We start from the raw sequence: 15746 nt of genomic DNA on the forward strand, positions 1-15746 counted from the left end.
GGAAGTGTGCCTGCGTTGTTCTGTGTACATGGACAACAACCCATGAGGTGGTGAGGGACGAGGAAGGTTTCTGTAGAATTGCAAGTCTTTCGCAATGCACAACAACAATTGTATCACAAGAACTTTTCAAAGAGCCGAGAGGGCGGGCAATCTGCGCACCAGGTTAGACGAGCTGTGGGTTGAATGGAGTTTGGGTGTCATCTTGTCAATAATAAGATTTGGTGCTGGGTGGATTAGCAGAGCTCGCCCTTGGGTCCTCCCCCGCCCCGCGTTGATTAGACGTCTGGCCCATCAGTCGGGAAGAGGAAGCCTCTGAATTGGAGAGGCCGGGTGCCAGTCAAAGGCAGCCCGGCAGCGGGAGGGAGGTGGAGATAGCAAAGTGCGGGAATGTTTTAGACGCTCGCCTCTCCCCGGGGCCACTGAGAGCGGGAGCTGTGGCTGAGGCTGCGACAGATGCTGCTCCCTCGCCCGGACAGAGGTGTCCAATTGATGTGTGGAAGTCCCCCACCGCCCCGCGGACCCCAATGACCAGCAGGGTCTTGCCGGGCAGCCAGGGTGCCGACGAGCCCGTCTTCACGCAGCTCAGGTCGGTGAGCATGAACTCGGAGGAGCAGGCGGCGATGTTCGGGGTCATGAAGAGTCCCGCGGCGGGGATGTCGGCGGTCGATGAGCTAGCCCAGGTACGGCTCCAGAGAGGAGAGCAGGGCAGGGCAAGGCAGACCAGACTTCCCCAGATACCACACTTGTACACATTACTACAAAACATATTCCCAATCAGTCGCGTAACTCTGCAGCCAGTCATTTAGTGCTTTGTTGCCAACCTTTAAAAATAAAAAAAGTATGTATGGAGTTGCCAGCCTTCATAAATACTTTGGAGACAACTTTCATAAATGCTTTGTCACCAGCTTTCATACTATGTATCCAGTTTTCTTTCATGCTCTGTAGCTAGCTTTTTAAATGCTCTGCAGCCAGCCTTTTCAAAAACTTCATAGCCAGCCTTTTCAAAAACTTCATAGCCAGTCTTTTCAAAAACTCTACAGCTAGTTTTATCTCATGCTCTGTAGCTAGCTTTTAAAGTACTCTGTGGCTAGTCTTTTTAAATACTGTGCAGCCTGTTTTCTTTCAAACTCTCTAGCTAGCTTTTTTAAAGTCCTCTGTAGCCAGCTTTCATTCACACTCTAGCCAGCTTTCGTTCACACCCTTTAGCCAGCTTTCGTTCGTACTCTGTAGCCAGCCTTTTTAAGTACTCTAGCCAGCTTTATCCATGTTCTCTAGATATGCTGCTCGAGTTACTCCAAAACCTTGTTTATTTCTTTTTTTGAGTACTTTGCAGCCAGTCTTTTTTTTAATTTTTTAAACCCATTGGTTTCAACAATTGACCGCCCTCCATCGTTTTACACTTCGTTGGCTGTTTAACTGCGTAGTCAATCGAGCTGCAACAATTTCTTTTTCATATCTGTCACGGATGGAGGTTTCCTTTTCATGTTGTGTTTTCGGTCGACAATAAGATCTGTCAGGGGTTGCAATGAGTTTGCAAAAGTGTGGATTCAGGAAGTATTGTTTCGTCGTTTCCCCTTACCCCCCCGTTTGATTTTCCTCCTCAATAATTCTTGTTTCTCGAAAGGGGAGGGAGGTGGGTGGAGATGTCCCCAAACTTCACCTCTTGCTGATGCAGTTGGAATGTGGATACGGGCGTTGAATGCAGTGGACGAGTGCAGAGAGCAGTCGGTGGTGTCGGCACCACCTGATTTCGGTTTCACCAGTAGCTGCCATTGATCTTGGGGGTCACTCACTTGTCAGTCAGAGATTTTGCGCCTAGCTCGACCAGGCTTGGGAGATTCTTGCACTGTAGCAGCGCTAACTGCTAGCGTGCCCTGAGCATAACAAAAAAAAGCTCGCTTCAAGGTCTGGAAACGGTGGGAAGTCATTGGGTAAGAGTTGTTGCCATTCAGTATTTTATCGTGATTGCTTTGTGCGCTGCAAAATATGATTTTCTGGAGAATTCCTCGGTAGTTGTAGGTATGGGTCCCAAGCGGGAATGGCTCCTGTGTAAACCGGCAGTGTAGGAGCAGGTTAAATTGATGTGATAAGAAGGAAGAAAGGCATATTTTTCACAATGGCATTCATTGGTGGCTCTTAAAGAATGTCCAAATCTCTTTACATCCAGTGGTGAAATTCTGAAGCAAAGATATTTTTATATGGAAAGCATTGCAGCAAGTTTGCAGACAACAATCTAAGATCACATGGCAGTATGATAATAACTAGATATTGTGTTTTAGAGAAATGTTGACTGAAGGACAAATATTGGCAAGGACATTGAAGACAACAAGTGAGTTGTACTGTAAGATTTGCCAAGCAACAGAGAGAGGGAGTAGGAAGCCTCTCAGATTTAACGTTGGGTTGGAAGATAGATCATCTTGCTGTGCAGAGCTCATCGGTGCTGTACTGGAAGTTCTGCCTAACATTTTGTGCTAAAGTCTGTGGAGTGAATGGTGAACCAGCAACATTCTCTTGTAATCCTGCTGCAAAATGAGTGTCAGGCGATGATTGTGTACATACGTGCATTGGGGTGTGAAGGATAACACATTCTCTGACTCTCCCTCGGACTATACAATGTGGAGTATGTACCAGGCAAGGGCGAAGGAGTTTTATTTCTGATTTAAGGTTGCTGAGAACCGCAGCTGGTTTCGCACTTGCCTTGCAGCATTAAAGCATTTGACTCCCTCCTCGCCCACACAGCGAGTCATTGAGACCAGAAAAAACTTCCCAGCACTTTTGAAATTCTCTCTGAGCCGTGTACCGAAAATATGCCAACGACAGCTGGAAGATCTATAATCAGAAAACTCTTAAACGTGTGGCCAATACCAAACTTTGTAACATCTTTTTGTTTCAAGGTTTGATGGAGTCAAAATTCCTGGTATGTTTGCTCTTATCCAGCCATTGATCAGATTTTCCGTTAGTCGGTTGATTTTCACTGGTGGGCGACAAAAATATTGCTAAGATATATCTGGCGTGGTGTGGAGCTTTTACAGATGGAGGGGGAATGTGGCACTGATTTCTTCAATGGCAGTGGGGTTGTTGAATGTTTTCCTGGTGACTGTAGGAGCATCCACAACACCCCACCCACCTTTTCCGCTCTTCCCTGCCTTAACCAGTGTTCCATCACTGTCAGGCTGTTACCCAATGGCACTTTCTATTTCGGATATTTTTATCTGTTTCGGAAAATATTTGAACAACTGTCTGGGGGCGTAGAATTTACTCAACTTTATTTGACCTCACTAGGAATAAGTACACTTATTTCCTCAGCATGGGGTAAAAAGATGCAATAGGTTCTCAGCAATTAACATAGAAAAAGTAGATAACTTAGTCTTTGGGACTTTGCTGTTTCTCGGAGCATGCAGCGTGTAAGTTGCTGGCCACATTTCCAACGTAGTGCCTGCAGTCCATTAACTGTAAAGTATTTTAAGATATTCAAAAGCCTACCTTTTTTTGTATTACTTTAACCATTGTAATTCTTTTTTGTTCAATTCACATGCTCAATATTGTGGTTTCTCTAAGGTATTTTTAAGTACACTTCACAAATAGCAAAATCTTCAAAGCATTTCCAGTGTTTTGTAAGTTTGTTTAAAAAGTAGGTGTTGATTGTAAAATTGAGGTTCTCATTATAAAGTTTATGTATTCGGGTAGTTCAAAATGTGTCAATTTAAAATATGTATAGAATAAGAAGCAGCTGGTTTGGATTAGTGTTGTGAGTGTGCCATTAAATGTTTCTGGTATGCTGGAGGTGGCTGCTAATTCCTGATACCAGTTTCAGATGACTCGCTACAATTCTATCCCAAGCAAATGGTAGGGCTAGATGTGCAAGCTGTCAAACGTTCATGAGCATGACAGATCCCTGTAAAAGATGTTTACCTATATTAAGCTTGCTCACTATTACCACCGGCACATCTGATGTTTTAATAAGAAGTACCATTAGGGTTTTGTGTTACTGTTAATTCATTGCCTTAAATTGTGTTGTATAAATCAGCATTAATGCAATCTATTGCTAAGGTTTTTTCATTTCAGTTGGATGTGGTAGAAACATTTTACAGGATCGTTATTAGTTAACTGAATTCCGAGCAACAGTCTTGGACTCCATCAACTCTTATACTGATGAAACATGAACATGCCTGGGTTGTTGAGAGAAGACATTGATTTTCTAATGGTTTGTGCAGCCTAATTGCTTCAGGCTTATTTAGTGCAAAGCTTGTCATATTCTTTTTTGATTTAGCTTTTATTTGTTCAGTTGCAAGTTCATCCTTGGCTTTTAACTTCGAGCTGGATGTTATTTGCAAAATACATGCCTGGATCTTCCACAAGACCCATAGAGGCTGGTTGCCTGGCTATTGAGTTGAGGTTGCTGCTGTCATAGAGAGTGAGGTATTTTTTTTTGGGGGGGTGGGGGGATATTAAGAGCTATTGCAGGTACTGGCTATCTCGCCTTACTTTGTGGGACGAGGAATTTTCATACACATTAAGTCTAGTTCAAGATGAGTTTACTATAGACACAAGTAGGTACAGGTACAATGAAAATCTGGCTTGCAGCAGCATCACAAGCACAAAGACTCGGACAAACACCCAAATAAATCATACTTAAATTATGTAAAATTCTGCAGTAAATAGTAAAAAGCAGAGACTGCAAAAGGAAAAAAAAGCAAGATATTAGTACCATACACAATTTTTTTTAAAGTACATGGTAGTGCAAGAGGTTGTCTTGCATATTTGACAGCCAGTACAAGGTCAAGAGGGAACATCTTGATAGGAAAATCCAGTCAAGTCTGGGCATCAAAATCCAGAACTACTGAACAATAGACAATAGGTGCAGGAGTAGGCCATTCAGCCCTTCAAGCCAGCACCGCCATTCAATGCGATCATGGCTGATCACTCTCAATCAGTACCCCGTTCCTGCCTTCTCCCCATACCCCCTCACTCCGCTATCCTTAAGAGCTCTATCCAGCTCTCTCTTGAAAGCATCCAACGAACTGGCCTCCACTGCCTTCTGAGGCAGAGAATTCCACACCTTCACCACTCTCTGACTGAAAAGTTTATAAAATGAAGTAAATTCCACAATCAGGATAATATAAAGTAATATAAAGAAAATATTAGAAACTGCAAGCAATAACAATCAAATGGCATCATATTATTAAAACATACTGTGGTTGGATACCATTGCTCTGCATTCTAGTGCTGTTACTTAGCCTTAACTAAATGTAACTTTAACTCGTGCATATTTCTTTGTAACTTTGAGACTGAAAGTGACTTGCCTTCCAAGTCAGACAAAGTAGCTCCAAACAATCAGCTGGAGGAAATAAGCAGGGTCGAATAGCATCTGGAGCAAAAGGAATTGTTGACGTTCGGGTCGAAACCCAACATCATGCTTCAACCATTCTCTCCCCCACCACAGATGCTGCTCGACCCATCGAGTTTCTCCAGCAGATTGTTGCTCTGGATTCCGGCAACTGCAGCCTCTCCTGTCTCCATGCTCCTTCACCTCTGGGCAGGTGATCAGTCCTGTCTGCAGGTTCCTTGCCAGTTGTTCTTGCATCACTTAGCTGCATGTAATTCACAGCTCTGCTAAACACTTGATTATTTTCTTCTATATAACGAGTGTAAAAAAGACAGTGAAAGCCAAGCCAAATACAAAAAGACGGAAGGAGCAAGGAGAATGTGTGACAAAAGATTAACTGCCAACATTACTGAAAATCCAAATATATTCCATAGACATGTAAATTATAGAAGGATTTACGTGAAGGTGTAAAGTTCATGAAGGGATTGCATATTGTTACTGAGGGCATTATTAAGGTCTTGTCCAAGGACTTTGAATGTATAGTCATCTCTTTGGATACAGGGATGGTGTCGGAGCACTTGAGAGTAAAAGTGTTCTTTCTTTGTTCAGAAAAGGAAGTATGGTATAAGTGCAGTAACTACAGGCTAATAAATTTGACTTCTATGGTGGGAAAGCTTTTACAAGCACATCTTCAGTCAGTCACCTTGAAGAAAATGAACGAATTAATGCAAGTGAGCATAGAATTGTTCAGTGCAAGTTGCGTTTAACCAATTTGATGGAATTATTTGGTGAATTAATGTAGAGAATTGATGAACTCAATGCAATCAATGTCTTATACATGGACTACCAATGAGGTTTTGATAAAATGCCATATTAATGAATTATCAGCAAAATTGAAGAACACATAAAAGGGCTAATAATAGCATGGGCGTAAAGTTGGCAAATACAACAGAGATGTGGTGAATGGTTCTTTCTTGAGCTGGAGGAAGTTCATTGTTGAGCAACCATTGCTGGAACCATCAGCAAGACAAAAGAGGTAGTGAATGTCAGCAAGACAAAGGAGTTAGTGATCGACTTCAGGAAGCAAAGCAGTACACATACCCCAGTTTGCATTGACGGTGCCGAAGTTAAGATGGTCGAAAACATCAAATTCCTCGGAATCAATATCATCAACAACTTCTCCTGGGCCACCCATATTGAAGCAGCAACCAAGAAGGCACACCGACTCCTCTACTTCCTTCAAAGGCATAGAAAGTTTGGCATGTCTCCTACAACTCTCACCTTCTTCAGATGCACCATAGAAAGCATTTTATCAGGGATGCATCACAGCTTGGTTTGGGAACAGCTCCATCCAGGACCATAAGAAATTGCAGCAAATTGTGGACACAGCCCAGGCCATTGCACAAACCAACCTTTTATTGATTCCATTTATACCTTGCGCTGCCAAAGCAAGGCCAGCAGCATAATCATTAAGGACTGGTCGCACACTGGCCATTTCCTTTTCTCCCCTCTCCCATCAGGCAAAAGGTATAGAAGTGTGAAAACATACAGCACCAGATTCAGGGATAGTTTTTTTCCCAGCTGTTATCAGGCAACTGAATCATCCTACCACAACCAGAGAGCAGTGCTGAACTAATATCTACCTCTGATGTCGTTCGGACTATCCTTGACCGGACTTTGCTGGGTTTGCCTTGCACTAAATGTTATTCCTTTATGTATCTATGCACTGTACTACACTATTTACAGATAGGAAAAGTGAGGAAAGACAATACAGAAGAAAGGATACTGTTCTAACTGGTGCAAGAACAGAGGATTGTGGGGGCAAGGGTTCACAAATCAATAAAAATACAAGGCAGTTTGAGAAAGTGGGTATTGGTACACAATTCTATTCTTTATCAATGGCGGCTTTTATCTTTGCGGCTAATGGAGGCTATATCCACAATATAGTGGATAAAAGTGGGGGAATTTTGCTGAATCATTATAAAATTAATTCAGCTTGCTACACTTCATCCATCTCCTGCTACTCTCATGTATGTTAGCAAGTGCAGAATCTTTATTCATTTTCATATTCATATAGCAATATGAGTGTTCTCTCATTCCTCAACCTCTTCAATAGGATTAGACACAGTTGCAGTAATGTGTACCATCCTTTTCTCAGTCGTAATTTCTTCCTTAAGTCTTGCGCTATCTTAGCTTTCACTTTCCCCTGACCGGCCCTGCACTGAACATAAGATCTGTAATGTGATTTGACCTAAATAACTTACAATTGGGTTGTATTCCAGGAAACATCAACTTCCTAATGCACAATGCTTAAAACAAAGGCAGAGTTACTCATTAGTCACCAGTCCTCCCACACATGTGAACTTGTGCAGCAGTTCTTCCAGTTTAGACTTTTTTTTTGTCACTCTGCCAAATTCTGGAATTAGAGTGGTAATGAAGGGGCATGAAGGTTCAGATTGTGAGTTTTGAATGATTTATGATAATGGAAATTTCATAGAGTCTTAGAGCGAGGAAACGGGCCCTTTGGCCCAACTTGCCCCATCCACATGAGTCCCACCTGCCTTTGTTTGGCCCATATCCCTTTACACCTGTCCTATCCATGTACCTATCTAAATGTTTCTTACAAGTGCAATAGTACCTGCCTCAACTACCTCCTCTGGCAGCTCATTCCATACACCCATCATCCTTTGTGTGAAAATGTGGGCATGCTTTTGGAAGACATGTGTTAAGAAAGAAGAGGGGAGGAACTTAATAAAAAATAATTCATTTAAAGATTTTCCTAACATTTGATACCTTGTGTGTAATTAAGGTGGATAACCAGCCACATTTGGCTTTCATATGTCCATTTTCTGTGGTTCCAGAATGAAACTTTAAAAGGTCATTCATTACTGGCCAGAATTTTCCCAATATATATATATATCTCGCAGTTTCTGCTCATGTCCCACACTGAAACCTTCACTTCCAGTTCTTCTAAGAATATTTAAATGCATCCTGGGAAAACAATCAGGCATGCTCGATCTTAGAGCGAACAATAATGTACACAAGGCTATACTTTTAAAAACTTTGGAAGTTCAAGGCTGGAAGAGGTCACAGAAATGGGAAGATGTGGATGATGGAAATTTTAGGGCCAGGCACATTTTTGTTTGCACCTCTAAGCTCACTTTTGCTCTGAGCCATATCAAGGTTCCGGAAACCAAGCCTCTGATCCAACTGAAGTTTTGTTTATTAACGTAAACAAATGCTGGCCAAGTAAAAGATTGGATGGCTTGGTTTGCCTTTAAATCAGGAAATGTACATTTAAAAACAAAGTATGGATTATACACCTCGGGTTTAAAATTGTGTGGGAGGAAGGATTAGGGGAGGTAAACTATCTGGAAGTTTTGAGTTTCCTCGAAAGATTAAGTTAAAGAGGCTGATTATTGGTTCATAGTTTCTGTAACCTAAGCTGACGAGAGCAGGAAGAAGGGACCACAGAAAGAAAACCACAGGATTACCGGTTCCTACGGAGTTGATGTTAGTCAAGAAAGATTACAATCAAGAAGTGACTTAGAGACATGGGGTTGCCATCAATAAATTAACCTTTTCTTATGGAGGAAGAGTGTGTAAGACCATTTCTGAATAAAATATTTTAAGCCTCCACCTAATTTATGTTGTCAATTCAACTTTGATTCCAGAGGCCCTCTCTTTGTGAGGTGATTTTTCTGGCATTGATGGGTTACATTGGTTTAACAATGGACAAGGAGACTTCGTCATACTACACAATAGAAAACTGATTCATTAATACCAACATCTGGTTTTAGGATAAAGATAATGTACATATAGATTAGCATGAAGAGCTGGTCTCGCAGACCTGGGAGCATGTTGTCCATTTAAGAAGATCATAGCTGGATATTCTGGGAGAGTGTACAACCTGACGGGAAAATGAAACTTAAGTTTAGCCTTATAGCTGAAAAGTTTCAGATTAGATGAGAGAAGTGATGAAGGATCAAGAATGTTGACCAATGAACAGGTAAGTGGACGGGTGATGGTTAGACTTTCTACATTATGATAATATTCATAATTCTCTAAAATACATGATCAGGGGTAAAGTTAATTTTGTTTGCTGCGAATTAAGTACAGGGAATATTTTTGTGCTGGCTCAGTTACTGGTGGAATTCCGCGTGCAGTATGTCAGGAATAAACATTGCAGCTGATTGATTTTCCAATGACTAACAGATTTAGCAGAGGTTATTCACACAATTGCGTGAAAAAATGACTGACTGATGATTTAGCAAAGACAAACTGGAGTAACTAAAAAGATTGGCTCGATGATAATGGATCCTAGTGAGGGAATGGTTTTATAAATGGCATCAATGTGTTTGCTCACTATGCCGTTCTTGCTGCCGTCTCTATGAGGTGTTGCACTCCGTACCAGTTTAAACAAACAAGCTTAAAAATGTTTTCTGAGGATGATTATATCCTGAATGATTTTCACGATTACGTATCATTCTTTTACACATGCAACAGTTGTTGAATGGGAGAATTATTTACATGGGCAAATGTGCTTGTTAAGTACACAGCCAGTGTTTGTGCGATGTTAGTAATAAATGGTGAGCCTGCAGCATGGTGCAGAAGATTCATTTGCATCAGTATGTAGATCGCACCTGTTGCATATGTGCTATAAATGATTATACAGAGCAAATAGGGGTTCTTCCACAAATTAACACACCTACATTGAGAGAACTAATTTAAAATACATTGTCTTTTTGTATCCATTTGCAATGAAACATCTGTATAATACTGAGCTAGTAACATTACAGAGGATTAACACTTCTGACATTATAGCAGATTATAATGGGGTTTTACTAATTTATCTAACTTTTCTTAAAACTATCAACCTTACTTCCAGGACCTGGGATCTCACACTCAACTTTTCATCAGCCTGACACCCTGGTGTATAATGAGCTGATGCCTCATGAATAACTTTCCTTGCCTCATCTTTTACAGACAGTGTTGTACAATTTTTGTTTTGCATTGTACAGAAACTTTTCTCACCTATGAAACGGAATTCTGCAATAATAAAGCCTCTGTACTTAAACCAGTATGATTTGAATAATACATTTCTGTAACTAATTAGTCATAGTCTCCTTGAGGGTTGGATGAGTAAATATTAAATTCCCCTATGCTGTTATTTCACTATTTATTCTTGGATGAAAGTGATATGGGTAAATGAGCAATCTGTGTAGCTGCTAAACAAAGGCAAATTCTGGGATTGTCAACAGTTTGAATTTTTTTTTGTGCTATTGATTTAAGAACATCATTCATGGGTAGGAAAGGTTTAAAGGAAACTGAGTCAAACACAGGCAATGGGATTAGCTGAAATGGGGTATTTTGGTTGGCATGAAAAAGCAGGGTTAAAGGGCCTGTTTTCCTGCCGTATGACTGCAATGTTTCTGATTTTGAAATTAGTCAAAATTGGAGTAATTTTTAAAATCATGTCTACATCTGTGCTTTCCTTTATCTCACTCACTTTATATACATTCTTTCTGACTTACATTCTTGCTCTGACTGCCTTAGTCTCATTCCAGATGTTGTACAATGTTTGTTTTTTTAACAATTGAGCAAAACACATTGAACACAATAAGTTTCTCTAAATTTTCAGTTGTTTAATCAACAAAAAGAAAGCAGCTTAGAGAATAAGAAGGCAAGTGACTCTGACTCTAAGATTTAAAATATACTTTTGAAGCTTGTGAAGAACTGCAGCCAAATGTTCCCTTGTGACCCACAAGTTTACAAACCATTAGCACATTCATCTTTTTAAATTATTCTTTCATTGTTTTTGTTCCTGCAACTGTATCAGTTTCATTAAACATTAACTTTTATAATGCAGTATCATTTAAAATTCAGTTCATTGCATGCTTAAATATCTGCACCTGGAGAGATAAACTTTATACTCCAATCGGAATTGTTTGCTGAAGTTGACATTAAACCCACTTTATCACAGCTGTACTTTATGGGAAAAGGTTAGAGAGGTGAGTAATCTAAACGCAATATTTTTAATGTTCCTTTATGTTAATTAATCTTTAAGAAATTGTTTCTGTAAAATAAGATGAATAGATAGATCAAGTTTAAACCTCTGCACGGAATGTCCTCTAGTTACCTTTTATATAACATTTGAACATTGTTGAAACAAGGTTAACTATGTATTTTACAAACTAGACTAGGAGAGAAAATTAGCTTTGTTCGTTAATTCTGTATGTGCCATGGGTTGTAACTGCATCTCCAATCAAATAGCAATGCTAATTTAGCTTAAAGTTCAAGAATAATTTCTCCCCAACTATGTTTCAGTAAGTCGTTATCATATAAAAGTTATTTTAAAGTTTTTCCAGGAAAGTCTTTAAAAAAAAAAACCTGTAAAATTCCTGAACGCTAATATGCCAGCTTGAATGTGTTTGCCATGTGAATGTGCCATACACATTCACCTAAATTAGAAATTTGCAGTACACCCTTTAGATTTTTAATGATGTTCCAATGTAAAACTATTATTTGTAAATGGTGATGTGGTGCTTTTGTAAATTTTTGATGTACCTTGTTTTTGGAGAGTAATATCAATTTCACTAAATGCACATAATCAACATTTAGGCATTATTTGTCATTCTTCAGATCCAAGTACACAAAATTCAGTTGGCTATTATTGAAAATAGTTTTATATAGAGTAGGGTGATCACCTGTTTTCCTTAAAGCATTTTTGTATTTTACGAACAAGTTCAAATTCAGTTACATGTCATTTACTTAGTTAATTTACTTTAATTCATTTACTTTCGTTAATTCAACGTCATTTACTTAAGCACTTAATGGGTTGACATGTTGATGGGAGTTGATGTTTAAAAGATGTTTCCAGTCAAGAGAATAGCACACATTTATATCAAACTACACATGCTATGCAGGAATTGTTTCCTTTTAATTCAAAGGGATTTTACATTCAGAAATATCATGTTATTTTGCTGATGGGAAATCTTAGATCCAAAACTATTAATCCTAAATGCACTTTGCACGATCGAATCATCATGTTTTGTGTGTGCTTCAAAAAAGCAAAACTCAAGTCCTCATTTCCAAAAATGTAAAAACTAAATAAACACAACTTTTATACCAGGCCATGGAATATTCTGCCCTTTAGAATCCATGCCACAGTTGCTATGAAGGACTAATTTTTGTAAACTGCCCCCTAAAATTGGGAAATGCTTTGCTGTTTACATCCTGTTCAAAGCTTCCTGGACAACTGCTTACAATTGGGTCTAATAGAGCTCCATAATATCGAAAGTCTGTTCAGGCTGATGGTTCTTCTGCAATTCGTGTCCTTTTTGTTGAAAGACCTCCAGGATAGCTTACCTGAGAATGGATGTTTGCATGCTGGGGATTTGTAGGCAAGGGTTTATTGTTTCCATTCTGAACCGTGGCCTCTGTGTATCACATAACACCCCAGTGTTGATGTGCTATGTTTGTGCTTCAGGAATCAATTAATTAGATAGAGGCCTGAAGTCCATGCTTGCCAAAAGTCACCTGTAAATTATCCACGTTTTGTACCACAATTCCCAAACTTGAATGGAGATGATCATCTGGTCTAAACAAATAATATAGGAAGAGCATTGGTGCAAGATCACCACAGAGTCTGGCCAGGAAACCAAATCTATCAGAGGTTTTTGCTGATTGTGATTTTCTGGCTGACATTTAAGTAGACCAGCTGATGATAAGCAAGTTGGTCGGTCACATTTGTCCACCCATTTAGAACAGGGTGGACATTGGGACACTGTTCCTTTCTTGACTGGAAAGGAAAGGGATTAATTTATTTAGAACTCATTGCTTTCCTTTTGGAATGTCCCATTTTGATAAATGGCAGTGCTGATAAAGTGGAAAGAATGGCAGGCAATTGTAAATAGAAAATCCCCACAGTGTGTTTACCTGGAGTTTAGTGCTTGTTCTTGGGGCAGGGCATGAAAGCACAAGCCTTTTGATGAAGGAAAAGAATGTATAGCAAACTGAGCCATACTCTTGTACTCCGGGTGTCCACATTTCATTTGGCGTTTACTTTGTTTTGAGTCTTGAGCATTGTGTGATTATCATATTGATTTTATTTCATTCTGAGAGAATAGTGTTGTCATCTTACTGTTTTTAACAAGAGAATCTGCTGCCTATGTGCTGACTCACTGACAAACAGATAATCTTGACCCGAAACGTCACCTGTTCCTTCTATTCAGAGATGCTGCCTGCCCCGCTGCTACTCCAGCATGTTGTGGTTATCTTCAGTTTAAACCAGTATCTGCAGTTCCTTCCTATAACAGTAAAAGATGTTTGCAGATTACAGAGAGGAGAGGAAATTGACTCGAGAAACTATTTTCCGAAGAACTGAGAAGGGTGTGACAGCGACAGATCAAAGCAGACGATGGTCAAGGAAATGCAGAATGATTCATTGTTGGCTGAGCCTTAGCCATCAAACCTCTGCTTTGATCTGTCTCTTTCGCACCTTGCCCTTCCATATCTCTAGTTTCCCTCCCTCCTGATTCACAGTCTGAAGAAAGGTCTCAACCCGAAACGTCACCCATTTCTTCTCCAAAGATGCTGCCTGTCCCACTGAATTACTCCAGCACATTGTGTCTTCATGCATGATGTGCTTGTACTGGAGCATCTATGCAAGGATTCTTCATTAGCATTTTCCAAACCTATAAGAAGGTTAATGGAAGCAAAATCTCGAGTCTCGCAGGATCACATTTGCGAAATGTATTTCCTTTCCTTCATTGTCAATTATGCGTATGAAACAGTATTAATTAGAGTACTTTCACCGTTACGATTACAATGGTTCGAAAATGGCTATTTTTACCTATTGAAAAGAAACTTCAAACGTTGGTCTTGCCAATGCCATGTGTGAAGTGACATGGTTGGTTTCATATTGGCAATGTTTAAGTAGGGCCTTGATGTTTTTGTAAGTATTTTAATCTTTTTAATTTGCTCCATGTATTAATTGCTGCAATTTACTTCTTGTACAGACGCGGTGTGAGATGGAGAAGTATCTGTCGCCCCAGCTGCTACCTCTCCCTGAGCTGAAGAAGTACAGACGGGACAGTGCCTCTGTAGTGGATGAGTTCTTCCAGGATGAAAAGCCATCACCGTACAACGTCAATATCAACGTGATTCTGCCGGATGTTACTTACCTCCGCACTGGCCTTTATAAGCCACAAAGACCACCCATGGCCCAGCCCCATTCGGAAGATGTTAATGCTTTCACCCAAGCAGGCAGAACACTTAACACCCAAGCCCTGCCGGAGTTCACTAGTGTGTTTAACACCACACAGTCTACCGATGTCAACACTGCGTTCATTAAGCAGGAGCTGCCCACTCCTGAAATGCATTTGCCTGCAAACTCTCAACAAGGTCAGCTGTACCGGTTACTGAGTTCCCCAGACTTGGTGGGCATCCATGGCGACACTCCTCATGCACAAGGCAACGCATCATGTATGGGCAACTTTACCAATGCTTCAATAGCATCAGGCATGACAGGCATGAACACTCTGGCAACGGGGCATCCTCAGACGGTAATGAAGCACTTTCATTCTATCTCAGCAGGCAACTTTTCCATGGCATCGCAGTTCTTCCAGCAACAGCCCATGTATCTGCCCCCATCACCTCCCAATTCTGAGCCTGGGAGCCCCGACAGGCAACCAGAACTGTTGCAAACCATGACGCCACCTCCGTCATATGCTGCTTCGATTGCATGCAAGTTGGGGTCACCTACTCCGACCCACACCCTCTCAGCTAACCTGCCAGTGACGCAACAAAACATCTCACCAGCTAAGTTCAACCGGAGAAATAATCCAGAGCTGGAGAAGAGAAGAATTCATCACTGTGACTTTCCAGGTATGTATTGTGGGTCAAAATGAACGAGTTGTTAAATAGTTATATTTTTTCCACTTATTTTCTGCATTTCCTTCTGCTGAACTTCATTGCACTTTGATCAGCACATCGATTCTGCATCCCTCCTTTATTTATGCGTCTCAAATGCGTTTTGAGTTTGAATCTCATCATGTTGTGGCGACATTTTGATTTGTGTAAATAAATATATGTGGAATAAAAAGTTAGAATTAGTTGTGGTAACTATGAATATTGATTTGTGGGGGGAAAAAACATCCAGTTCATTGATGTCCTGGAGGAGGGGAATGTGACAGACTAATCCACTTTGGGCTATTTGTGACTCTTGGTTCATCACTGTGGTTGACTCTTAACTATCCTCTGAAGTGATTTTAACAAGTCATAGTTTGAAGGGCAAAAATGCACAACCAATAAATGCTAGCATTTCCATCTGTGTCTACATCCTGGGAATGAGTAAGTTATTAAAAGAGTGCAATTGATTTTAATGGCTTCTTATTGTGCCAGGAACCAAATTTTATCT

The 15746-nt window shown here is 40.3% G+C and overlaps 1 protein-coding gene across 1 annotated transcript in view; it reads left to right on the forward strand.

Moving 5' to 3' along the window:
* Positions 1-524: 524 nt before the first annotated feature.
* LOC144595499 (Krueppel-like factor 5) overlaps positions 525-15746 on the forward strand; it is a 44978-nt gene continuing 29756 nt past the window's right edge. Inside the window, exons 1-2 of the mRNA XM_078403023.1 lie at positions 525-680; positions 14347-15214. Coding sequence (XP_078259149.1) covers positions 525-680; positions 14347-15214 — 1024 coding nt within the window. The remainder of the gene's footprint in view (positions 681-14346; positions 15215-15746) is intronic.

Source organism: Rhinoraja longicauda, chromosome 7 (assembly GCF_053455715.1).
Source record: "Rhinoraja longicauda isolate Sanriku21f chromosome 7, sRhiLon1.1, whole genome shotgun sequence".
Classification (NCBI taxonomy): Eukaryota; Metazoa; Chordata; class Chondrichthyes; order Rajiformes; family Arhynchobatidae; genus Rhinoraja; species Rhinoraja longicauda.